General features: G+C 48.3%; 1 protein-coding gene and 1 non-coding gene across 8 annotated transcripts in view; both read right to left on the bottom strand.

Moving 5' to 3' along the window:
- NTRK2 (neurotrophic receptor tyrosine kinase 2) overlaps positions 1-27,514 on the bottom strand; it is a 356,778-nt gene that overhangs the window by 102,358 nt on the left and 226,906 nt on the right. For 4 of the 7 annotated variants that reach the window (XM_029055020.2, XM_029055014.2, XM_029055019.2 and 1 more), the window contains one exon: positions 3,248-3,355. The exons of the other annotated variants lie outside the window; for them this stretch is intronic. In XM_029055020.2, coding sequence (XP_028910853.1) covers positions 3,248-3,355 — 108 coding nt within the window. The remainder of the gene's footprint in view (positions 1-3,247; positions 3,356-27,514) is intronic. 7 annotated transcript variants of the gene reach the window in all.
- On the bottom strand, positions 6,531-6,643 carry MIR1395 (microRNA mir-1395). Its single transcript, NR_034862.1, has one exon. It is a non-coding gene; the product is annotated as a microRNA mir-1395 (primary transcript).

Raw genomic sequence — 27,514 nt, 5'->3', positions numbered from 1 at the left:
GACAGGGATTGTGTTTGACTTGATTATCGTATACCTACTCCAGCACTTAGTACAGTGCTTGGCACATGGTAATCCACCCCAGCGCTTAGTACAGTGCCTAGCACATAGTAAGCACTTAAATACCATAGTCATTATTATTATAACTATTAACTGCAGATCTGTGCACATTGTGAGCACAGAGGACTTAGAACTTCTTTTAGCCAGTCCTTTAGTGAAGTTTCTTTCCAAGGACCATGCTATCTCTTCTGTTTCCAGCTGGTTGAAAGTTTTGATCACATTAAGTTAAAGAGCATAATTTGATCATCTCTTTTAATGACCTACTGAATGGAAAATTATTTGCTTCTGGATGTACTTGTCTTGGAGCTCACGGAGTTGGGGTTTGATGGGCCTTCTACCCGTAGCCTCAAGTCTGCTTCAACCTATTCTTCAGACTATTAATTTTTAAACACCAACTTCACCGCTTTTATCATCACCTACTTGAGTAACATACGTGGATAAAAATATTTTTATGCCTACCCTCCCCATTAGATAGAGGGTTAGCTCCTTGACTATAGAACAGTGCCAGAGCTTAGAACAGTGCTTGGCACATAGTTAGCACTTAAATACCATCATCATTATTATTATAGCCTAGTAGGAAGAGCAGGGGCCTGGGAGTCAGGATCTCAGTTCTAATTCTGGCTCTGCCACTTGCCTGCTGTGTGACCTTGGGTAAATCACTTGACTTCTCGATGCCTCAGTACGCTCATCTTAAAATGGGGATCAATAGTGATATTTATTGTGCATTTACTGTGTGCAGAGCTCTGTATTAAGCACTTGGGAGAGTACAATGTACTAGAGTTGGCAGACATGTTCCCTGCCCACAAGGAGCTTACGGTTTAAAGGCGGGGGACAAGAATTCAAATAAAATAAAGATAAGTATGTAAGGGCTGTGAGGCTGAGAGTGGGGCAAATATAGAGTACAAATCCAAGTGCCAGGGTGATGCAGAAGGGAGAGGGAGTAGGGGAAATGAGGCCTTAGTTAGGGAAATGAGGCCTTAGTTGGGGAAATGAGGGCTTAGTTGGGGAAGGCCTCTTGGAAAATACCTGTTCTCCCTCCCCCTCAGACTGTAAGCCCCATGTGAAACAGGGCCTGAGTTCAACTTCATTTTCTTGCACCTATCCCAGTGCTTAGTACTGTGCTTGGCACATAGCAAGCCCTTAACCAATACCACAGTAATTATCATGGTTGAGAGGTGCTTACTTGGTCAGTACCCAGAGGACCCAGAGAGACTGAAATGGCGGTTAGAGGTCATTTAAAGAAACTTGTGTTTTAAAGGAAGAGGCACTGATGATAGGGAGGGGCATGGGGGTGGGGCGGGGCGGAGAGTGCAAACCTTCTTCATACACTGGCTTACTCAGCAAGGACAATTAACGTGGCCAGAAAAAGGGTGTGTGACTTGGCAGGTCTTGACTAATTAGCAGCAATTAATTTTATGGGGGTAGCAAGAACACACATATTATGTTCTATAAGAGCTTAATAGATGTCATCGTAAATCATTTTCACCTCTCTCTCAGGCAGTTCAATTTGACTCTTCAGTAGTTAAGAGAGCCAACTGACCTCAACGCAAACATGACCCCTGGGTCTCCTCAGCGGAACGAACTTGGCAAAGAAAGGAAGACCTTTCTCTGTCAATCAGCCCTAAAGCCGCTACCTATTCAAATACATCTCCTCTGGGGTGGTAACCTGTTTCGGGCCTTTCTGCCACGGCTAGGAAGCCCAGGCTTGACTAGAGGTATACAGGTGACATTTTGGCCTTGGCGCTCCCATTCCATGACGTTCAAGGCACTTTGTACACGGCAGTTAAGTCCCACGTACATTCCAGGGGCTTGTGGGGTCCAACTAGCAGGAAAAGAAACACAGGGTGGTGGGTATGGTCTACCTGGTTACACAGTTGGCTCCAACTGTGTACAAGCATCACCTGTTTATGAGTGAGGATCGTGCATCATTTGGACCCCACATGAAACTTACCCATCGACATACCTAATCATGGTTGGGCCAAAAGGAGCGATATCAGCCAACAAAATGAATGTGATCCCTTATGAAGGGTTAAGGGATAACAAACAAATCTCTCTCCTCCCTTCCGATCAATCATCGTCATTACGGTATTTATCGTTTCCTCTGTGCCAAAGCACTGTGCTAAGCACCGAGGCGTCTACAAGACAATCCAGTCAGTCCATCCCTTTTCTTCATGGGGCTCATAATCAAAGACTCAGGGAAAGTATTAATAACCCCATTTTACAGATGAGTCGAGTAAGAGGTGAAGGTCACCCAGAAGGCCAGGGGCAGAGCTAACTAGACTTGGGACTCCCGATTGTCAGTCTTTGAAAATCTTTCCATGCTCCCAGGAAAAATGAAAACACAATGACGAGTTTGGTGGGGATTCGGTGTCTCCTATGCTGCTGTCCCAAGAACAGCCCCGTGGCAAAGTTTAAAGAAATCAGCAGGCAAATGGACTACTTGAGACCTCTTTCCGAGTGCCGGTTTCCAGCCATTGGCCAGCAGTCTCCTAGATTCAGGCAGCCCCCCTTGAGCAGGCCTGCCCCAGCCAGGCTGCAGAGCGGTTGGAAATCGGGGCTAATGAAACGACGTACCAGGTTTCCGGCCCTTGGGTATGAGTCACCCCGCTTTCACTGGAAGGGCTTTCTGCAACCTGCCCAATACCTGGGTCTTTGGCTCATCCAAGACTCTCCTCTCTTGCCACCTACCATCTGAGCAGCCATACGGCTTCCTGGGCTCTCAGCTCGGCGATGCTTCTGGTTCCAATAGAAGCGGATGAGCCAGAAAACAGTCTGCCCTCCCGCCCCGCCCCCGCCCTTCCCCCACCTGACCCCAAGATCAGGGACAGGGATTCTGAACGTTTCTCGGTGCATACAGGAATCAACCAGAGTGAAGGCCAACCGACTCTTCAACCTCCAAATTCCCCTCTGAATCTCTACGCTGGCAAAGAACTCAAAAATGCGGGACAAGAACTCATCTTTAAGAAACAAAACAAAACACACACACAAAACCTCTTGTCATGCATCCAACAAAAATCGAAGTAAATCTGTTGCTTTGTCAACTGTGATGCAGTGTTCTCATCCCCTGGTATTTGAAGTTAGTGCACAACTGGCTTTCATAGACCATTAAGGGCAAAAATGAACACGCCTTTTGGGATTAATGTTACATCCAGCACACATGAGAATATTTGAACTACTTTCCCTTCCTCACCTGGAAAAAAGAAACTAAGTTCCTTGCGACTTTCTTGGTTGTTGTTACTGTCTTCGCTCGTGGTAGTGGTGGTGGGCAAATGCGTCTGGAAAGAGTTTCGCTGCAAAGCTGTAAAGGATTCCAAGAGTAGCGTGGTTCTCAGTTTCAGATTCTGAAAAATGTCCTGTTGCTATGGAAATTGGGGGAGTTAATAAATTGCATTCCAATGCTGCTTATTCAGCCAAGATACATATTTCACAGGTGAGAAGGACCTTCTAACTGGGTTCGCCCTGTTTCCTCTTGTTTCTTTAAATAAAATGGTTAGCCTAAGCGTTTTCTCAAGAGGAACTTTGCTTATAGCCACAACGACAGCTAAAACACAAAGGAGGCAGCTTGTGAGTTCTGAGCCAGCAAGGGAAGAAGGGGAGAGGAGAAGGGAGGTTCAGGGAAAAGGGGAAGACAGAACAAGAATGAGGAGAAAGGAGAAAGAGAGGGGAAAAGTGATAGGAGAGGAGAGAAAGAGAGGAGGAGATAGAAGAAGGGGAGAAAGAGAAAGGGAGAGAGGATGAATGAGCACTCTTCACTGAGACGGATGTTTTAAAGATGAAAAAGCTGGATGTGGATACAATGTCTTGGTTGCTGAGAAAGCCATTCTTTTAAGCAAAGCGAAAGGAAAGATAAAGCTTCAGTTTCGGAGGCTACCATTGGTTGAAAGTCTACAGGCGGTCACGTCTGCATCGTGTTTGTTAGCGATCAGCCCGGGCTGGGATGAATTCCTGCAGAGCACACGGATAACACAGGGGACTCCACTCTTTCCCCGGAAACGGGAGTCAGGCATAGCATGGATAAATGAAATCGAGACAACCGAAACGCTCATTTCAGCAATACTTTCGACTTTCGCCCTCACCCGACTTTCACCAGGGCCGCTAACGCACGGGAAGATGTACTGGTCGGAAATTCCCCTCTCAAGGCCTCTACTCGGCAGCGGAGAAATGATCGAGAGGCCAGTGGCGGCCTCAGAGAGGGAGGAGGAGGAGGAGGAGGAGAAGGGAGAGCAGAGGTTCTGGATCATCCACCGACTGCGTAATCGGTCCTTGAATAACCAAGTGGTGACCATCCTGAGAGCTTACCTGGCCCCATTTACTTTCAGAGCTCTGACAACCGCGGTCCTCAAATGCTTCGGTCTGAGGGCCGCTCTGTCTGGCCAAGGGATTCCACGTTCCACTTCCATCCGGGAAAGAGGGAGGCGGGGGAAGGGTGGAGAGTCCCTCTCCATTCATGGAGACTCTCGCTTCCAGGGTGCAGGGGAGACTGTGGTAGACCTCGACTCCCAGCCTGTTTCCTGAGAGCCCCTCTTTGGGATCCAAAGGATGCAGCAGGGATCCTCTTCCAAGAGAAGCCTCCCCTAATGAGCGTGGTCTCCCAGAGCATGGATCTGGGAGGTGGGAGACCCAGGTTCTACTCCCGGCTCTGCCTCTGGCCTGCTCGGTGACCTGGGGCAAGTCACTCAACCTCTCAGTGGATACACAATACGATTATTATTACTACTATCGTCCCCTCTAGACTGTCAGCCCCTTGTGGGCGGAGTTCATGTCTACCAACTCTATCGTACTGTACTCTCCCAAGTGCGTAGTACGGTGCTCCGGCCACAGTAAGTGCTCAACAAATACCACTGACTGCATGTTTGATTGAGGAGGAAACTGAGACCCAGAGGTTAGACCACTTGCCCACCGTCGCACAGAAGAGCTGGGGCTAGCTCCCTAGTGTCCTGACTACCAGACGCACATGTTTTCCGTCAGACTATGCTGGAGATTAGAGGCTGGGAGGAAGATGGAGAGAGAGATGGGAATTGAGTTATTCCCACGGCTCGGAGTCAGAATCGAGAGCTCCCAGCTCAGACCAATCAAGCTCCACGGGAGAGCCGAGGAGCAAGGAAGCGATCACAAATGGCATAAGATGCAAAGAGGATAGGAAGGGCTGGATCGGTTTAGAAGAAAGCGTGTGTTTCGGGGGCGGGCGGAGGGGAGGTGTCTCATTGTTCTGCTGATTTGCAGCACTCATTAGATTTTCTCCCCGCTTTCCCACTGAAGCACTCTACCCTGGTCCTCGTCGCTTCGAACCATTCATTTGGAAATGCCCAAGCAGCTGCTCGCCTACGGGTCCAACATCTGCTTAGCCCTAGTGATGCTCGGAAAGTTCTACGTACCCTTTGCCTCCCTCAGATGATGACAGTGGTAGAGTCGACCAGCAGGGACAAAGAACGAGGCTCCATCCTGAGACCTCAGGATTAAGAAACTGCTCAGAGGAATTGACGACAGCATTAACGGTTCGCGTAGCGTTGCTCGCGCTCTCTCTCTCTCCTGCCCGTCGTGTTCCTGCTGGGGCTCGGAGAGCAACGAGTGAGTAGGGGAGTAGGGGGTGCACGTGGCCAGCTCCAGGAAGACAACCCAAGCCTTCTGATTCCTAGAACCATCCTCTCACAAAACCCGAAGCTTCGACTACAACCTTTGCACGTCCGGCTCCCAAATCTACCTTACTAGCCCTCACCTCTCTCCTCTGCAATCCATTCATCATAATTATTAAGCGCTTACGATGTGCAGAGCACTGCGCTAGGCACTTGGGAGAGTACACTATAATAGAGTTGGTAGACATGTACCCTGCCTCTGAGGAGTATAGAGTCTACTATGTGCAGAGCACAGTACTATGCTCTTGGGAGAGTACAATATAACAAAGTTGCTAGAGATGTTGTTAGATGGACAGTAAAATAAATCAGTTGCAGATATAATAAATGCTGTGGGGCTGAGGGTGGGCTGAATAAAGGGTACAAATCCAAGTGCAGTCTTGAGTCCTCTCCGGTCTGTAAGACACCTCTCCAGAACGTCTAAAATGCTTGGCACATAGTAAGCGCTTAACAAATACCATAATTATAATTATTATTAAAACTGAACTCCTCACCTTTCCACCAACTTTCCCATCACCGTTGACGCCACCACCCTCCTCATCTCTCAAGTCCGCAACCTCGGCAATATCCTTGACTTTTCACTCTCTACCGACCCCCAAATTGTCAGTCACCAAATCTCATCAGTTCTGTCTTCACAACATCAAAATCCACCTCATCCCCTCCATCCAAAATGCCACCTCACTGGCCCGAGCACTTGGTCATAACCCATCTCAACTACTGCTTCGGCCAACTTGGAGACCTCCCCGCCTCCGGTGTCTCCCCTCTCCATTCTCTCTGGCCACTCTACCTCAGAAAAACCACCGCCCGGGGTTGGACTGGTCTATCCAAGTCATCCGTAGGCCACGTCAGTCCAAGGAACTGTCCCCGGCCCCAGCGGAATTAGCCCTTCAGGACCATCACTTGGAGTTCGGCCCAGGAAAGGCCAGTTCGGCTGGGGCTAGGCAACGATGGCTGCGGTTGTGGCAGTGGAAGGCAGATCAGTGAGTCACTCTCCTCACCCTCCGGCCCTCTCTCTCTTTCCCCTTTTCTCCCTCTTCCCCCTGCCCTAGCAGTGCTCCTGTTCCGCCTTGGCCCTGGAGAACCTGGTCACTGGAGCAGGACCACATGGTTTAAGACCCAAAGGTGCACTCTTCCTCCTGTGCCTCACCCAGGTCATCGTTGCCTCCATCTTGACATCATCCAGGGCACGGGGTGGGAGTAAGAGGAGGCCCAGGTTACTGCCACTGAAGGCTTTTTGAAATCCCCTCATCCCTACCACGATATCTCCTCTCACGGCCCTTTGCCCCTGAAATGGGCAATAGTAGAGAATGAACGATGAATGAGTGATGGTATTTGTTAAACGCTTACTATGTGCCGGGCACTGTACGAAGCGCTGTGGGGGATACAAGCAAATTGAGTTGGACACAATCCCAGTTCCATGTGGGGCTGGCAGTCTCGATTCCCATTTTCCAGATGAGGTAACTGAGTGAGGCCCAGAGAAGTGACGTGACTTGCCCAAGGTGACAGAGCAGACAAGTGGTGGAACGGGGATTTGAACCCGTGATCTTCTGACTCCCAGGCCCGTGGTCTATCCACTACGCCATGCTGCTTCTCCCCAGTTAGAGACCTGGGGAGGAGTACGTAGGTCTCTCGCTCTCTCTCCAATTCAGGCATTTCCTCTACCCCTTCCTAGTAGAAACGCTTCCCTCCCTCATAACTGTACCAGTGGCAGTAACGGAGTTTGCCCCTCTCTCGGCATGACCCTGCCTTGGACAAATGACAGTGTATTTCCCTGGAGAGAACTCCCCCGCCTCAAGGACCCGATGGGGACCGGGAGGAGATGTGGTAGGGGCCTGAAAGGGAAGGACACCCTGAGGCAGATCTCCTGGCCCCAGAATGCAGTAGGAAGAAGAGTTCTGCTTCTGGGTTTCGGGGAATACCAGGAGTCATGAGTATTTCTCCCTCCCGTGGTTCTTCTCAACCATCTCACTGCTTTGGAGGTGATCTGAACAGTAGTCTGCCATCTGCCAGCTTTAAAGGAGCCTGTTCTACTGACCCCGTCCCAACGCTAGAGCGTAAGTTCTTTCAGAGCAGGGACCAGGTCTGCTAACGTTATCGTTCGCTCCCAAGTCATCAGTCCAGTGCTCCGCACACAGCAGACTGCAAGCTACCTGCGGGCGGGGGTCGCGTCTACTAACTCTATTGTTTGCTCCGAAATGATCAGCGCAGCGCCCCGCACACAGTGGACTGTAAGCTCTATGAGGGCCGGGATCATATCGCCTATCTCTATTGTTCTCTCCCAAGCACTTAGCCCACACAAGTTGCTCAGGTAGGAATCTTGACTGATCGATTAACTGTAGATGAAGTGCTGACATTTTAAATGTTACCCGCAGCTGGGCAGAGAAAGCCGAGGGGCCTCAGGTTTGGGCATGGACAAAGCCATCGTGTCCACGCAGTAGCCGGAAAAGTCCTCGTTCTCTTAAGCTAGTGTTTCTGTCATCCTGTGATAACCATACAGAAGAGGGTAATGAGGGAATGCATTTTTTCTTTTTTTTGCTCTCTGGGTAAGTATGACTTGGGAAGTGTTTGTTCAGCCTGGCTAGGAAGGAGTGGGATCACCTGTTGGGCTTCGGATCTGATAAGTGAGAAGCAGCCAATGGGTAAAGCATTCAGTGGTGGTGGGAAATATCGCTCTCTCCACCTAGGATCTGCCCACCTCCCTCTCCCCCTGCCCCAACCCCCAGGGACAAACCTGCAATCCCAGCGTTAATGAGTAGGTGAGACCATGAGTGACTGAACTTCCCAGAATTCACCTCTTTCCGCTCATTTTCCTCCACAGTCTACAATATTACTTAGACCTGGGACGCTCAAGATACAATGCTCTGGATTCCCATAGTATCCAAGTACAAATTCTGCTCTCAGGTACCCGCCCGACCTTTGATCTCAAGTCTTACGACCATTAGATGAGAAACAGAAAAGACCTCCAAGATCTAGTGGCTCATTAGAAACAGCCGAACCCACACACTCCTCTCGCTTCACATTTAAGAGATACATTTAGCCTCCCCCGTCTGGTTAGTGAGACAAATTCTCCCGCTTGTTTGTCTGCCAAGGGGAAAAAAATTATTAATGTCATTAGTCCTGAGAATTTTCACCTGCTATTTTTTGGTGCTCTGGTGACTCACAAAGAGTGTCTATTTGATTACGCTCGACTCGCACAGCGGACCGAGTCGTCAATGAAGATCAGCACGGGCACCGGAGGAGGGTGACAGACCAAGCCATCTTGTCTTGGCACCCTAAACTCGGACTTCCGTTTGGGGATCAACGATGGGTCGGGTCTCCTGCATCTTCTGCACCACCCCCGGCCCCGACCTTGGACAACTTGGAAGAATCCTCAGTGACTTATTCTGCCCCCCTCTCCCCATCTCCCTATCTGCCATCACTGCTCAGGGGGAGCAGCGTGCCTTAGTGGATAGACCATGGGCCTGGGAGTCAGTAGGACCTGGGTTCTAATCTCAGGTCCGCCAGGTCTGCTGTGTGACCTTGGGCGAGTCACTTTACTTCTCTGGGCCTCAGCTACCTCATCTGTAAAATGGGGATTAAGACTGTGAGTCCCAGTTGGGCCATGAACTATGTCCACTCTAATTAGCTTGTATCTACTCCAGTGCTTAGAACAGGGCTTGGCACATAGTAAGTGCTTAACAAGTCCCATAATCATCATTATTATTAGACGGGGACCCTGGGGAAAGCTTCAGAAGCTTGGAAAGGGAAGTGTCAGGAGCAGTTGCAATATCGCAGCAGCTCCAACTGGAAGCCCACTTTCTCCAGCCTCCCCCCGTCCGCCCTGCAGGTTGGCCTGGCTTCAAAAACATTGTGCTGACGCTTAGCCTAGGCAGATCCAAATATCCTTTGTTTGGAAAGGAATCGCAAATACTGGCAATCAGTGACCTCACTAACTTTCAGACGACCAACCAGGGGCACACAAAGAGAGGCCCACATCTTTTCTTGAACGTGCATCAGCGTGAAACCCGCTGCAAGTAGTTGACAGAAGGCGATGCTGCCGATGCAAATCCACAGAAACTGTATTTTAAATTCATTCATTCAATCGTATTTACTGAGCGCTTACTGTGTGCAGAGCACTGGACTAAGCGCTTGGAATGGACGATTTGGCAACAGATAGAGACAATCCCTGCCCAACAACGGGCTCAGTCTAAAAGGGGGAGACAGACAACAAAACAAGTAGTCAGGCAATAACGGTATATGTTAAGCGCTTACTATGTGCCAGGCACTGTACTAAGCACTGGGGTGGATACAAACAAATCTAGTTGGACACAGTCCCTGTCCCATGTCGGGCTCACAGTCTTAATCCCCATTTTACAGACGAGGTAATTGAGGCCCAGAGAAGTGACGTGACTTGCCCAAGGTCACAGAGGAGACAAGTGGCGGAGCCGGCATTAGAACCCGTGACCTTCTGTCTCTCAGGCCCGTGCTCTATCCACTACGCCATGCTGCTTCTTTAAAGGGCTGGTGGTTTTAGAGAAAAGGGAAGGAGTTAAGTATCTAAAAGCTACATTAATGCACTTGAGACTTTTATGTACACAAAAGTCAGGGAGGACAGAATAGCAGTTATTCATTTACACTGCCCACCGTAAGCCCAAATCTGCTTCCTAACCTCTCCGTTCACCTCCCTCAGAAAGTAAATGAGAGTTGGGGGGTAGAGAGAAATATATGGAGGTGGGATTTGTCTCGCTCTGTCTCCAGCACTTAAGATCAAACAGGAACATAACAGAAAGAAGAAAGACTGCTTAGCAGTCAGGGCCTAGTTCCCATCCTGATGGGATACCCTGTTCCCCTGCAAGTCCAAAGGAACTGCGTGTGCAGAGGAAGTTGGCAGCAGTGCGCTGACAGAACTGGAGGTCTGGTCCTCTATCCATGGAAGGGTTTGGCGGTGGCTGCTATAGCAACTGAGATAATGCTATCTGGTGTTTATGGAAAGTCTTCCACCCAGAGCTCAAAGCACATTTCAGACAGAATTCTTCCAACTTGCAGCACTTACCAGAGGGGTGGGAAAGGGTTAAGTGTCCTCGTTCCCAAAGTGCAGATGGGGACGCTGAAGTACAGCTGGGTTAAGTGACCACTGTGTCAGAGCTGGAGGACACATCTCTATAATACCTCTAATTTATCTCAATGTCTCCCCACCTAGATTATAAACTCCTCGTGGGCAATGCTACCGTACTCGCTCGAGCGGTTAGTACAGGACTCTGCACACAGTAGTGTTCAATAAATGCCACTGAATGACTGACTGATTCAGAGGGTTTGGTTCCTAAGTCCCAGTTTTCTAGTCAGGGTCCACCACCGTCATCCTGAATGTCGGAGGTTCTGGGTTCAAATCCCACCTCTGCCTGTTACCTGCTTTGAGACCTGGTTGAGTCACTTGACTTCTCTGGGTCTCAGTTTCCTCATCTGGAAAATGGAGATTCAATACCTGTTCTCCCTCCCACTTGAACTGTGAGCCTCGTGTGGGCCGGGGCTGTGACCTACCTGATCAATCTGTATCTACCGCAGCATTTCGTGCAGTGCTTGGTACCTTGTAACTGCTTATCGGTTACCACAGTCATTCTAATTGTCACTATCAGTATTTACTGAGCAGCTCCTACGTGCAGAGAATACAGTAGACGTAAAAGACATCGTCCGTGCCCTCGGGGAACTTCCCTTGGAAGGGGGCAGACAGCTTGCCTTCCACTAACAGAGCTCGCTGTGGGCAGGGAATGTGTCTGTTTATTGATGTATTGTACTCTCCCAAGCGCTTAATACAGTGCTCTGCACACAGTAAGTGCTCAATAAATATGACTGAATGAATGAAATGAATGAGAGGGACTAAGCACTGGGGTAGATACAAGCCAGTTGGGTTGGACACAGTCCCTGTCCCACATAGGGCTCACAGACTGAACCCCCATTTTACAGAGGAGGGAACTGAGGCCCAGAGAAGTGGAGTGGCTTATCCGAGGACACACAACAGACAAGCGGCAGAGCCGAAATTAGAACCCAGGTCCTCTGACTCTCAGGCTCGTGCTCTGGCCACTAAGTTATGCCGCGTCTATTGCCCTAACCCCGAAGGCAGTGGATTGCACGTAAGGTGGATTTTGTACAGTATCGTGCTTTCACCCTATAGCTCCCTCCGTCCCCACCGTCCATCTCTGATCCGCAAGGAGCTGGCTCCGTCGGAGCTCCTCCAGACCAGCCTAATTCTACTTGGCTCGGCTCCCCACAGGGCCTTCCTCTCCTCCCACCTCCCTGGTCCTAGCCACAAACCCTGTCGGGAGCTCACTGCCCACCATCAGGCAAGGAAGGAGAGAGGCGGTGGGCATGGACATTAAATAGCCCACATCCCAGCCCCGGCTGACAAAGCCTCTCAATATCAATTTTCCGACTTCTGGGCATTACAAATCTCAATGCCAATATTGCCTTAGCGTATTTTTGTCTCCATCTAATATTTATGGTAAGAGAATATTCATCACACTGTGTCCTAGATCATAAAGAAATAAAGGGGGAAGAATTCAAATGTATCAATTATTTCTATTAAGTCAATATTAATGCAAATAGCTGAAACGCGGCGTTAGCTTCACCGCAAATAAATCAAATATTGTCAAGCCGTGTCCAGGAAGTAGAGTTCGACGACCTGAATCGCTTGAGTGATAACCCAGTGAGACCTGAAGAGTATTGCGAAAGAGTTCCTTCACCCCATTTGGGGAGTTTCACTGTTCACTCAAACTTGGTTTCTGCTGCTGGCTCCGTCAGGGAGTCACGGGGCAAGTCTTGTCCCGTCGCCTTGACCGCTCTGTGCCTCAATCTGAAGATGGGTGAATTTCATCCAAGCTCTCGGAACCCTCTGGTGTTTAAATCCCGTCGGTTCTATCTTTTTAACATCTCCAGAATCTGCCCTTGCTTCCCTACCCAAACTGCTGCCCTGCCGGTCCAAGCCCTCGTCATGTCCCTTCTTGAAGGCTGCCTCGTCCTCCTTTCTGAATTCCCTGCCTCCCCTCTCCTGTCCATACTTCTGCTGCTGCTCTTAACGTATTGTAAAAAATCATTCCTTGCACATCTCCCCACTCCTCAAAATAGTTGCCCATCCGGTGACCGTGGCAGGGTGAGAAGCAGTGTGGCAAAGTGGAAAGAGCATAGGCCTGGGAGCGAGAGGACCTGGGTTCTAATCTTGGCTCCGCCACTTGTCTGCTATGTGAACTTGGGCAAATCACTGAACTTCTCTGTGCCTCTGTTCCCTCATCTGCAAAATGGAGATGCAATACCTGTTCTCCCTCCTCCTTATTCTGTGAGCCCCATGTGGGACCTGACTATCCAGTGCTTAGTACAGTGTGATCGGCATAGAATAAGCACTTAACACATGCCACAATTATTATTGTTATTATTACTATATGAAGGAGGAGGGCAAGCCAGGCCAGAGGCAGGACAAGGGTGAAGGGTCAGTCGCGAGATCGATGAGACCGAGGTACAGTTAAGTAGGTTGGTGTTAGTGAAGTGAGTGTTCTGGGATATAGTAGGAAATCAGAGAGGTAAGGTAAGAGGGGCAACGTGATTGAGTGCTTTAAAGCAGATGGTAAGGAGTTTCTTTTTGATGTGGAGGTGGATGGGCAACACCTGGAAGTTCTTGAGGAGTGGGGAAACACAGACTGAACAGTTTTGAAGAAAAATGATCGGGCAGTAGCACCAAGTATGGACTGGCGTGGAGAGAGGCAGGAGGCAGGGAGGTCAGCAAAGAAGCTGATGCAGTAATAATCAGCCCTTGCCCACACCCTCTGACCTGAAACTCCCTCCCCTTTCATAGCCAACTGACCACTAGTCTCCTCACCTTCAAATCTGTACTTTCTCCTGCAGGAAACCTTTGATTTAACATCTACCCCTTTCTCCCCCCGCCCCCTGCCCCCCACTACATTTCCTCTCTTACGGTGTCATCTTCGTGGGATTCCATATCCACGAAGCACTTAGGTACTCACCCCATTAACACTGTGAGCCCCATGTGGGACGACCTTATTACTTTGTATCCTCCCCAGCGCTTAGAACAGTGCTTTGCGCAGAGTAAGCGCTTAACAAATACCATCATTATTATCCTCACCCCCACAGCACTCATGCATATATATTTATACTTCACTGCTCTCCCTACCTGTAATTTATTTATATGTCTTTCTCCTCAAGTAGGCTGTAAGTTCCTTGCTCTCTACTAACTACTGTACTCCCCCTGTAGTTTAATAATCTTCACACAATATATTTTAAGCTACCCGAGGGCAGGGATTGGGTCTACTAACTCTATTGTACACTCCCAAGTGTGTAGCACAGTGCTCTGCACACAGTAAGCACTCAAATACCATGGATCGATTGATTGGTGCTATATAGATCCTAAGTAATCGTAGCATTAGATTAGAAAGCGATGAGGTCATTCCAGAAAGTCAAATTTGTCGGCGGCTCGCAGCCCTGCAAAATGCATTCAGCAGGGCGTACCGTTGAAGGGTCTCATCTGGCATTTCTTAAGGGGGAGAGGCCTATGGATCTCGGAGTCTGACTCCTACGGAGCAGTGCGACCTGTTCCCTCTTTGGAGAGGCAGAAGGGGGGCATGTGGCTTTTTTTGTCACACGGAAGCCGTGTTGTGGCCCTGAGGCATGTCCGAGGCCGGAACCCCTAAGAGCGACTTTATCAAAAGAAAAGGAAGGCTGACATCCCTCCTCAAACCTCCTCCTCCCGGGATGATAGAAAAGATTCACCCCCTTCACTCCCCTCTCCCCCATCCTCTCTTCCCCGGGCACGAGAGTTTCTGGCTCAGTGGCGAAAAGCTCCAAGTCAAGTGCGGGTAGCCACCGGTAGCCAAACCGGAACGTGGCCCCTTTGTAAACAGAGCCAACCCAGGCCCTGCATACAGGATCTGGGCTGAAGGAAATTGTTTGTCCTTGATGGTTAAATAATTCCTCCTCCCCTTCCCCCACCCACCCTGCCTTCAACCTACTCTCCCCACAGGCTTCTCCCTCCTCTGCAGCGCAGTGAGCAGGGGGTGGGAATAAAAACAGCAACAACATCAACCCTTAAGAGCTTTTTGTTCCTCTTCTCTGCTGCACTTTATTGATTCCCTCGCACTCCCCGAAGACCTGAGACATTTTATAATCATGACCATAATTGAATGCCATCAGGGGTTCAAGGGGACTTCCCTCTTTAACATTTAAAGAGACAATCAGCATCCGTTTAAAAGCCATAAAACCCTATCAACCAGCCCTAAGAGCCACCCATCTTGGGCCCTGCCATCCTGACCTCCGATTCTCTAATTGGGGCCGCTGTCCTGGCCCGCAGATATGTGGAAGAAACCCCTCCCTCCCCTGACCAGCTCATTCAATTATCTGAGTGTCGGAAGGAAATGCACGAGGGGAGAGGGAGACCCAGCCTAGGAGCAAACCGATCCTGGGGAAAAGCCATTAAAAAGCCCTTTCATCAAAGCCCCATGCCGTTATCAAGTCAGGTCATGGATCAAAGGCTCTGGAGACACTTCGGAATCCTCTGGCTCCCAGAAAACCCAGTTCAACTGCCCTGGAATCTGGGAAAGGTGGAAAATCCAGTTGGCGAAACTAGCGCCGGGGAGTGGTAATGTGCCTGTGTCTTTAATTTAATTAAAAAGAGCAGCACAAAGACCCCCGAGCCTGTCCTGTCTGTCTTATTGTCAATATCCTGATGTCTCCCCACCCTCCACTTCCTTCTCTTTGTCCCCAAATGGGCAAGTTGCACAGATTATTGTCTCTCAGGTCGCCACCTATTATCCAAGGGCTTTCCCCCCCTCTCTTACTGCTTGGATAAGTTTGAATCCTTGGCTCCTATATTTTTCCTCCAATTTTACTACTGTCACGCCAAGATGCATACGTCTTTCATCTCCTCTGATGTTTGTCCAGTTTTGCCTCATTGACTGAGTTCGCTCTGCAGCTAATTGGGAGAAAGCACTCCTATTCCTAGATTTCACAGAGAGGGCCTTTCAGCTGATGTCCCGAGAAATCGAGTTTCTCCGTTATTTTGAAGGTACATTACCCTTTATTATTTCGGTGAGTGATGCAGCTCATTTCGACTGGCGATTTTGTGTCGTAAGGGCACACTTCTTAGTTTTGAGTCTGGCTAAATGATGGTTCTGCCTCACCGTTACCCTTTTGGGATTTCAACCCGGAGGAACCCAGCGTTCTCATCTGGCTAGATCAAAGCATCAGATCGTGAAATAAGGAAGGCGCTGGAGAAAAGCCTGGGATTCAGAAGCTACCTGAACTTGGCAACTATCACATTTCCCTGACCCAAGAAGATTATCCCTCCTGTCAGCTCCACAAGTGTGTCCTGGGTCACTGCTCAACCTCCTTGTGGAACTGCATCCCCCTCTTCCCTCCGGCCCCCAAGCCCGAGCCTCACCTCAGGGCCTTACAGCCAGGCTCAGGGTCTGACCAGCTAAGAAAGTTCTGGTGTTTGATCCCAGCAGGCAACGGGGCTGTTCGACTCTGCAGAGAAGAGGGGTTGTTCCGGAATGGTGTACTATGGAAAGCAAAGAGCACCAATTCTTTCAGTCACACCGTGTTGAAACGAGGGTGGCTGCTGACGTTCCTCCGGGATGGAGGACAAGGAAGTGCACAAGGCGTCACACGCGTGACGCCGGACACTCAGCGGAACCATTTGGTAGGAGTCCATCCTCCACTGCTCCAGAGCCACCACGTTCCCCGCCCGGGTCCCTCTGAAAATAGGTGCCGCTTCCGAATTGCCGGACTCGGAAGCATGAGCCGCAATGGCAGGGAGGCTGGGAGCCGAAAATGAAAACATCGGACATAGAGGCGCCGGTTGGGCGGGGGGCATGGCACTGTATCTGTTTCAGACAGGGAGCAGATCGGCTGAGAGCCAGACACCTGGCCATCCTACTTCAAAGAGACTTTGATCAACAGCTTCCTTCACCTGACTGGGGCTCCTATGGTAGTCTTCCAAGTGCTCAGCACAGTGTTGCCCACATAGTAGACACTCAACACTATTGTACTGATTAATGGTGGTTCTACAGAGCAGAGGAAACTCTTTGAAATGCTGGCTGTGGAGCTATTACTGGCAGTAGGGCCTCGTCATGCTATGGTGAAAGTGGCTAGATGTGGGGAAGACTGAGGACTAGTAATCATAAGTAGGGTACTCAATGAGCATTTCCTTTGGACCACGCGCTGTACTAAGCACTGGGTTAGATACCAGAAACAACAGTCATGAGCCCCTAGCTCAGGTCTCTGACTCCAACAGCCATTTTGAAGAACCTGGACCTCATCCGCCCGGCCCTGCTCTCACTCAGTCCTAGACAGGGTGTCTTTCTTTTCCACCAGGTGGACAGAGCCCGCGCTCTGAACGGGTGTTCCACTTGCTTCTTGGCTAATTGGAGGTGTGGGGGAGAAACAGCGGTTCCCCCAGTTTTCGCCTGGGCAGCTTTTCTTGCCTGAGCTAGATGTCATTTTCTCCCTGCCGTCAACATACTTCCCCGTACACCATTTCCTCCTTTGGCTCACGGAACAATCAGAGTGAATTTTCAAGAACACAGTTCTCGGATCGGCTAATAAACAGATCAACTAATAAACAATGCCATGTCTGGAATTTGTGGGTGTCTGTGTCTGCCAGGGGTGGGCCCCTCTTTCCTCTCACTCTCACGGGCTAAAGAGCACGTACACCCACACACACACACACCCACACACACACACACACACACACACACCCATATGGGCTCGGCTGTGAGCAAGGAAATGCTGTCTGTTGAAGGTTTTCTGGAAGCTGAAACGAGGAGACAAAGTTGCGACCGTGCCAGAAATTGCAGAGCGGTCAAGCTTGACTTTTGGTACAGCAATAACCCTTTTTTATAGGATGCAAAATAAGGAGCATATGCTCTAAAACGGCCTCTTTCCCCAAATCCCAGACCAAAGCGGCAGGCCAAGGCCAAGGGCAGATTAGAGATTTTTATCCATTACAAAAAGGAACTCGGTCCCAGAGTTTTTAGTTTTCTTTGGTGGGGGTGTGGACGGGGGAAGAGGAGGGCAGAGCGTCTCAAGCTCTGAGTCCGTGGGTCTCCTCAGGCGTGGGAACCATCGCTTCCTCTTTGAGCTAGTCCCGCAATAGACAAGTTAGTAGTCCTTAACAGATAGCTAAAGTGAGGAATAAGTTCTTGGACGCTTTGCAGACTTTGACCTGAAGGAGAAACAGTTTCATTTCACGAGGGAACTAGTTTCCTGGCCACCCTGCTGTCTTTCCAAGCACCCTTGCTAACTAACCCACAGGATGGAGATCCGCCTCCCCTCACCGGACAATGAATGGTTTTCTCCCTCTCCTCCCTTTCATGCTCCAACCAAATTCTAGAGCCACCACAGCTGGAGATGCCCTTTCCCAACGTTCTGGCCCAACTCGAACAGAAGAATCCTTTCAGGATCACCCGGGAGAGGTCAGGATCCCTTTCGAACAGAGACCATTGGCTGAGCTGAAAAGAAGTTAAGCTTCGCCACTGGTGATCTTTTTATAGGGGGCTGGCTGTATTACTGAAGCTCTGCTCTAGTTTTCCCATTTATGATCTGGCCAGCAGGAGACTCTGACTGACTGACTGACACTCTCGCTCTCTCTCTCCCTTCCTTTGGAAGACATTTGAAAAGCAATTGCTTTATTCGCCCTTTAAGTTTCCAGAGGCAACAGATGTTGGGCGACTCATGAGGCATTGTGGATAGTAGAGAATTGTGGGCCTCCACCCTGGCTTCTCCTCTGTTTCACATCCTCTCCAGGGTCAAATGGCCAACGGGCCTGCCTCTGACCACAAAGGGCTCCACACGCCTTCCTGTTCGGCCCGGGGTGGATAACTAATAATGTTAATCATCAATAGTATTGACTGGGTGCTTACTCTATGCAGAGCACTATGCTGAGCACTTAGTTGAGTATAATAGAGTTAATGGACCGGATCCACGCCCTCAAGGAACTTACAATTTTTGTGTGCAGAGCACTGTACTAAGCACTTGATAGAGTACAATAGAGCTAATAGACATGATTATTGCTCTTAAGGAGCATACAATCCAGCAGGGGAGACAGACACTAAAACACATTTCAGGTAGGAGGAAGTAACAGAGTATGTGATGTGTACATAAGCTCAATGGTTAGAGGAGGGGGAGGGAGTACTCAAATACTTGGATGATGTGGAGGAAAGCTTAGACACAGAATCCCATCTCTTCTGTCAGCCCCTAATACCCGACTCCACCTTTCCAGTTCACATCACCAGGGAGCAGCAGACGGGGGCGGGTACTGCCAGTGGAGGAGCAGGACTGCCCTCCACCTGCCCTTTATCTCTGGGCACCCCTCTTACCCATGATGACACGTGGCAGTTCATATCCCATCATGCCCCACCATTTCCAGTCCATGATGCCTCCGTGCTGGTGGCATGAGCCCTGGATAGGGATCGTGTCTACCAGAAGCATGTCTATCACTAGCGGCTTGGCCTAGTGGATAGAGCACGGGCCTGGGAGTCAGAAGGACCTGGATTCTAATTCTGGCTCTGCCACTTGCCTGCCGGGTCATCTTGGGCAAGTCGCTTAACTTCTCTGTGCCTCAGTTACCTCATCTGTAAAATGGAGATTAAGACTGTGACCCCCGTGTGGGACGGAGACTGCATCCAACCTGATGAGCGTGTACCTATCCCAACCCTTAGAACAATTCCTGACACATACTATGAGCCTAACAAATACCAGTAATATTATTATTATTATTACTCTGTTAGACTGTTCTCCCAATCACTTAGTAGGGTGCTCCGCACACATTAAACGCTCAATCAGTATCACTGATTGATTGAAATCCATGTCACTAATGATAGCCGAGCGAACATCCCACAGTAAGAACGATGGATTAGCCTGGAAATAAAGAAGCCCCCCAAGACCCGGCCATTCTTCATGCATGGCTCCTTATAGACAGTCAAAGGGAGCAAAGATGGAAATGGACTAGTCAGAAGCCACCAACTGGAAAGGTCAGTGAGTTACATGCTGGTTCTCCTAGTTCCAATTACAAAGCCAACGTCTCACCAAATCAAAGCTCAAACCCATAAATAGAAAAACACACCCATAAACCTTTGCGATTCTGTCCTCTTATTGTCACCTATACTTTCGCTTCTCTCTCCCCTTGGATTCTCTCTCTTTAAGTGTGTCCCTCACAGGGAGAAACACCTTTCTGGCACTCCAAATGATCTGTGGAATCCCGAGACCAAATTTTAAGATGGGACCATTCCTTTTCAAGGAGAATCTGGTCTCCTTAGGCAGCCTGCCTCCGTTTCTGTTGTCATCTGGAGAAGTCTCAGAAAACGGAGGAGTGTGGCTTAGTGGGAAGAGACTTGGGTTCTAATCCTGACTCTATCATTTTTCTGTAATGTGACGATAGGCAAGTCCCTTAACCTTTCTGTGCCTCAGTTACCTCATCTTTGAAATGGAGATAAAATACCTGTTCTCCCTCCCTCTTCGACTGTGAGCTCGATGTGAGTCGGACTGTCTCCAATCTTCTTATACTGTACTAACCCCAGCGTCTAGCACATTGTAAGTGCTTAACAAATACCGCAGTTCATTATTATTAGAAAACATGATTACCAAACTATTCCCTAAGAGAGATGTGGATTTTGGTTCATCTGGGAGTCATGGGGGTATTTTTGGTCGAGAAGGGGAAAAGTCATTATCATCATCATAAACATTCGCAAGAGTATTGATGAAAGACCAACTGTGAGAGGATTATTGTACTAGTAAGTTATAGTAGCACTTACTAAAAGCCAAGAACTGGAATAAGTCCTGGGATCAATGCAAGGATTATTTCAGTGAACCTGGAAAATACTCAGAATAATCATAATTTTTGTAGTATTTGTTAAGCACTTACTAGTCTCTGTCCCACATGAGGCTCACAATTCTAGGCACCGTGAGCCCCCAAGAGAAGGCAGTGAGTACTAATTCCTGTGCGGCATGGAAATGTCCCAGAAGTTGGGAGAAATAAAAATCATTCATCAATATGATCACTAATGGCAACCCTTTGCAATGGCACCCTGCAAAGTTTAAAAGGCCAGATGCATCAGCCTCAGTCAGGCATTCAAAGACCAGCCAATGTTAGCACCGCCTGGGCTGAATCAGAAAAATGAAAATCCAAATATTATCATAATCATTCTTATGATCATTATTATTATATTTGTTAAACACTTCCTACGTGTCAAGCACCGTTCTAAGTGATGGAGGTAAATACAAGTTAAGGTTGGACACAATCCCTGTTCCTCATGGGGCTCGCAGCCTAAATAGGAGGGATAACCGTTATCGAATCCCCATTTTATAGATGAGGAAATGGAGGCCTAGAGAAGTTGAAGACTTGTCCAAGGTCACGCGGCAGGCAAATGGTGGAGCCGAGATTAGGATCCAGGTCCTCTGACTCCCAGGCCTGTGATCTTTCCACTAGGCCACACTGCTCCTTAACCCACCCGAGACCATAACCCTAGCTTTCTAAAAATTTGCCCAGAGGAGTCTGCAGAGGAGATAAAAGATCAAGGATCTTCTCCCAGTCTTCTGGCAAAAGTGGCTTCATTTCCTTCCCCTGTTTCTCAGTTTCTCACTGCAGCTCAAGTTCTGCTTGCATTATTTCTTGAACAGGAAATATTGAGATGGGGTTTGTGTTTTGTTTTCAGCTCAGGGCTGCGGTTGGTTGGTTGGAGGCAATGTACCCTTTCAAAAAAATATTTGGTTTCATTATTTCTTGTAAAGGTGCCCAAAACAAAATACATTGCTATTACTTCCTAGTAATTCACCCAGAAAATCTCAAAGGAGAATCTGTATCCTGGCCACTTTGCCTTCATCAAGAAAAATGAATGAAAATTTCCAGAAACATCTCTAGGTGCTCTTTTCCTTTACAGAAAAGAGACCTGACCCTATCCTCCCATGCTCCAGGATCCTGGAAGGGATTCTGATGGTAGAGTCAGGCTGGATGGATCTGGCCAGAAAGTGAAAAGGACATTTTGGCTAATCTTGCTGGCAAGAGCCTAACGCTGATATGTTTGCTCTTGCTGGGCAAGGAATGCTTGAAAGAGTCTGTGGTCAAGGACACATGCCCCAGAAGAATGCCTTCTTTTTTGGGGGGATGCAAAATTGTTGTTTTTTTCCTTCCACTGCACAACATTTGGCTCCCTTAAAGCTGACTGGAACCCTTCTTTCACAGGGTTTGCACTTACTCTGACAGAGACGGTGTTGACTAGCTCTCTACAAGCTTGGGGGGAAAATTATCAGCTGAGGCTTTCTCGCCTCACTCTGGGTGCCAGTACCAGCCTGCCCGAGAGCCCTGAACTCTCTGGAAATCTTTCCCAAATTTCAATGTGCCCTTCCTTCCCCACCTCCACCAAGCCCAGGTGAAACATGCTGAGACCGCCCCACCTGAATGAAGCCAATGATTTCTCTTTTCTCCCCAAGACACCGCATGCCTCTCTTCCACAGCCCCACCGAGCCCCAGCCCACGCTGAGTCTTTATCTTTTGCTCAAAATCTGCGGCAAATAACCGCCTGCTTATCTCCCCCTCACACAGCGCTTCGACGGAAACTGATAGCTGGTGCTTTTCATTAAGCCAGGCATGAAAAATTGCTTACGAGGTTTTACCCCTTCATCTGCCTCACTAATTACACCCATTCACTGTTCCTTGCTTGCAAAAGAAGATTTCAGATTCCATCTCTCCAAGATGCACACCACCCAAGAGACATCTGCTTCCTGGCTTAGTCTGTCTCTTTTTCACATTACCCAAGGAAAACTATTACATAAATCAGTGAAGAAAAGAAAAAAAGTCAGTGGTCTTGAAAACAGTGCGGTTCGGTGGAAAAAGCACCGGCCTGGGAGTCAGAGGATCTGGGTTCTAATCCCGGCCCTGCCAGTTGCCTGCTGTGCGATTTTGGGCAAGTCACTTCACTTTTTGGGGCCTCAGTTTCCTCAAATGTAAAATGGGGATTCAAAACCTGTTCTCCCTCCTACTTAGATTGTGAGCCCCATGTGGGACAGGGACTGTGTCTAGCCTGATTACCTTGTATCTACCCCAGTTCTTAGAAGAGTGTTTGATACATAGTAAGCGCTAAACAAATACCATAAAAAGAGGCTGGCTGTAGCCTAGGGAGGGCTAGAGCAAGATGATAATTCCGTTCTATGTTCTCATTCTAGTCTGGTTGGAAAAAGAAAAAAAAAACATTGGCACATACAATTTTCCTGAAATAAAGAGTCATGGCTAGACATTTCTCTTCAACATCTTGACGAGATCGTCCTTACCGATGTTACAACACCCTGCTCCACATTTGACCAGCGCCAGCCTGAAGCACTCCAGGACTGGGTATATTGTTAGCTGAGGTTGCCTTAATGTCATGCTGTTGGGGTGACAATTTAAGGGCAAGTTTAGGTATATCGGGCTTAGGGGTCCCTCAAGTGCATCAAACCCCTGTCTGCAAAAAGGGTGAAATGAGTTCTAGCATTGATTTTCCTTCAGTTATTCCTTGAGAAAACCGCTTCAAACTGAAATCTTGGAGGCAACTCTTTGGCTGTGCCTTACGGGGCGGGGAAGTTTCTCTAGGCTAGCTGTGACATGGAGCAAGGTTGGATTCTTCCCCCTAAATACAGACCATCACAGCGTTTGTCACTGAAAACACAGAGAGCAAGGTAGCGCATAAATGGTCCCAGCCTGACTTTTCAGCCCAATGGAATGGGGCCTGGCAAACAGATTCTTATGTCTCAATATTTCTGAATCAACTGGGATTTCTCACCCTTAGGCCCTCCTGATTGGTAGAAATCTGCCTGAATGACAGCTACCAGACTGCCTGACCTTGGATGCTCCCACCGGGTGGGGAGGGCAGAAGTATCAAATGGTCTCTTTCAGTCAAAGGATGTGCTGAGGGGAGGGATTTGCGTGAGATCCCTGGTAGACTTTCAAAGGAGAACTTCAAAAACCATAGCCTCTCCCACTTGGGTCCTTCTAGCTAAAGAAGTATCCTCACATAGCTCAAAGAGGACAGGATTGGGAGTGAGGAGACCTAGGTTTTAAACCCAGCTTCAACACTTGCCTGCTGGGTGACCTGGGACAAGTCACTTAACTTTTCTGTGCCTCAGTTTCCTCATCTGTAAAAATGGGGATGAAATACCTGTTCTCCCCCTCTCAGATTGTGAGCCCCATGAGGGAGAGGGACTGTATTTGATGTGACGATCTTGATTCTAACCCAGTGCTTGACACATAGTAAGTGCTTAATAAAAACCTTGATTATTATTAGTAGTAGTAGTAATGGTAATAGTACTGACATTATTCATTCATTCAATTGTATTTATTGAGCGCTTACTATGTGCAGAGCACTGTACTAAGTGCTCGGAATGTATAATTTGGCAACAGATAGAGACAATCCCTGCCCAACAATGGGCTCACAGTCTAAAAGTATTAACTAACTTTAGCTTGGCACCAAAGGATGATGATGATGATGATGATGACGGTATTTGTTAAGTGCTTATTATGTGTCAAGCACTGTTCTAGACGCAGGCTAATCAGGTTGGACCCAGTCCGTATCCAACATAAGGCTCACAGTCTTAATCCCCATTTTACAATCGAGGTAGTTGAGGCACCGAGACGTGAAGTGACTTTTCCTAGGTCACACAGCAGACAAGTGGAGTGGCCGGAATTAGAACTCAGGTCCTTCTGACTTCCAGGCCCTTGCTCTATCCACTAGGCTGTGCTGCTTCCACAGGATAGACTTAGATAGATTTGCAAAGGGTATCCAAAGGATAGATTTTCACCAGGGAGAAAGGATACATTTTCCTGTAGAACATTCTTTAAAAACAAAGATCCTGGCCCCACGCAGGCTCAGCTATAATCCGAACACAAATAAACCCTCCTGCTGGCCCAGTGGCGCCAGCTGAAATCTAGATTTGACGGTGAATTCGACGGATGAGATGGCAGCAGACTTCCGTCTGGCTCCTTCCTTTACCTGTTAGATGCATCCTACCGAGAGCTCCAATAACTATGTATAAAGAATGCTTACGGCCTGACTGGAGAGAAATCTAACACACTAGGTCCCTGCTGGCCATGGCCTCCTTCAAAGTTGAAAATTCTACAGGTAAGAGCTCAGTTTCCACTCCGGATGGTATCAAAGGCTTTGTCATAGTGTGCCACTCGGTACTGAAGAAAAATACGAACTCTTCCTCTGGCTTCAGCCGCTAGGATTTGACAATTTTTACCATTTCGGGGTACTAAAATGTTAAGAGTCTCCAATATGGTTTCCATCGAAACCACTAGCTAAATAGAAAGATCTATTCTTTCTTTCTGAGATGCTGCAAGTTCCAAGCTCATTCTTCAAAGTAAACTGCTCCAGGCCATGATTTGGGGTCCTCCACCTCATTTATTAATCCTTCCCGGGACACTGTACTTCAGTCCCTGACTTTCCAGCAATCAATTAATCAATGTATTTATTGAATGCTTAACATGTGCAGAGCTCTGTATTAAGAATTTGGGAGGGTTCAATACAGTTGAGTCAGAAGACATTCCCTGCCCACTAGGAGCTTACGTTCTAGAGGGGGAGACAGACATAATCAATCATTGGTATTTATTAAGCACTTACTATGTGCAGAGCACTGTACTAAGGGCTGGGAAGAGTAACAAAGTTGGCAGACATATTTCTTACCCATAACAAGCATACAGAGGGGGAGACAGGAAGCAGCGTGGCTTAGAGGATAGAGCACGAGCCGGGGAGTCAGAAGGACCTGAGTTCTAATCCCGGCTCTACCACATATCTGCTGTGTGACCTTGGGCAAGTCACTTCACTTCTCTGGGCCTCAGTTACCTTATCTGTAAAATGGGGATTAATAGTGTGAGCTCCATGTGGGACAGGGACTGTGTCCAACCTGATTAACTTGTATCTACCCCAGCACTTAGAACAGTGTTTGGCACATAGTAAGTGCTTAATAAGTACCATTATTATTAATAATAGTAAATATAATTTAATATCTAATTTAAAGGTACGTACATAAGTGCCGTAGGGTTGAGGATGGGGTGAATATCAAATGCCCAAAGGTTACAGATTCAAGTGTATAGATGACACAGAAGGAAAAGGGAGCCGGGGAAAAGTGGGCATAATCGGGGAAGGCCACTTGGAAGAGATGTGATTTAATAATGCTTTGAAGGGGGAGAGGGCTGGTCTGGCATATATGTAGGGAGCAGGGAGTTCCAGGTTAAGGGGAGAATGTGAGAAAAGGTTTGGTGGCGAGATAGATGAGATCGGGGAACAGCGAGTAAACTCGAGCTAGAGGAACTAAGTGTGTGGGCTGGCTGTAGTAGATCAGTGAGGTGAGGTGAGGAAGGAAGGGGTGAGTTGCTTTAAAGCCAATGCTAAGGAGTTTCTGTTGCCTGTGGAGGTGGATGGGCAACCACTGGAGGTTCTAGAGGGGTGGGAAGTTAGGCACTGAATTTTTTTTAGAAAAATCTGTGAAGCAGAGTAAAGTATGGACTGGAGTGGGGAGAGACAGGAGGCAGGGAGGTCAGTGAGGGGGCAGATGCAATAGTCAAGATGGGGTAGGATAAGTGCTTGGATCAGCATCGTAGCCATTTGGATGGAGAGGAAAGGGTAGATTGTAACAATGTTGTGGAGATAGAACTCACAGGATTTAGTGACAGATTGAATCTGTGGTTTGAACGAAAGGGCTGTGTCGAGGACAATGCCAAGGTTACAGGCTAAAAGACAGGGAAGGTAGTGGTATTGTCTACAGTGATGGGAAAGACAGAGGGAGAAGAGGGCTTGGGTGGGGAGGAGTTCTTTTTTGGATATGTTAAGTTTGAGGTGTCAGCAGGACATCCAGGCAGAGATGTCCTGAAACCACAAGGAAACGTGAGATTACAGAGAAAGAGACTGCAATCTGGACTGTAAGCTTGTTGTGGGCAGGGAATACATCAGTTTATTGTTATATTGTACTCTCCCAAGCGCTTAGGACAGTGCTCTGTACACAGTAAGCACTCAATAAATACAATTGAATGAATGAATGAATGAATGAGAGAGGTCAGGGCTGGAGATGCAGATTTAGGAATCATCTGCATAGAGATGGTAATTGACCCTTGGAAGTGAATGAGTTCTCCAAGGGTGTGGGTGTAGATGGAGAATAGAAGAGGACCCAGAACTGAGCCTTGAGAGACCCCTCCACACTGAGGGTGGGAGGCAGAGGAGAAGCCTATAGAAGAGAGTGAGAAGGAGCAGTCAGAGAGGTAGGAGGACAACAAAGAAAGGGCAGTGTCAGTGAAGCTAAGGTAGGATAAGGTTTCAAAGAGAAGGAAATGGTCCACAATGTCCAAGGCAGCTGAGAGGTCCAGGAGTAATAGGATAAAATAGAGGCCGTCAGATTTGGCAAGAAGAAGGTCATTGGTTACCTCAGAGAGTGTCGTTTCTGTGGAGCAAAGGGGATGGAAGTTAGATTGGAGGGGTCAAGGAGAGAACTGGAGGAAAGGAAGTGGAGAAATTGGTGTAAACAGCTCTGTCAAGAAGTTAGAAAGGAATGGTAGGCGGGAGATGCGGTGATAACTGTGGGGTCAAGAGAGGCGGGTTTTTTTAGGAAAGGAAGACATGAGCATGTTCGAATGCAATGGGGAAGACCCATTAGAAAGTGAACGGTTGAAGATGGCAGTTAAAGAGGGAAGAAGGGAGGGAGCAAGTGTTTCAATAAAGCATGAAGGGATGGGGTCAGGAGCACAGGTAGAGGGGGTAGATTTTGAGAAGAAGCAAGAGATTTCTACTTGAGATACTGCAGGGAATATAGGGAGAGTCCGAGAGAGCAGA

Source organism: Ornithorhynchus anatinus, chromosome X5 (assembly GCF_004115215.2).
Source record: "Ornithorhynchus anatinus isolate Pmale09 chromosome X5, mOrnAna1.pri.v4, whole genome shotgun sequence".
Classification (NCBI taxonomy): domain Eukaryota; kingdom Metazoa; phylum Chordata; class Mammalia; order Monotremata; family Ornithorhynchidae; genus Ornithorhynchus; species Ornithorhynchus anatinus.
This window is presented reverse-complemented; position numbering and strand designations above follow the sequence as displayed.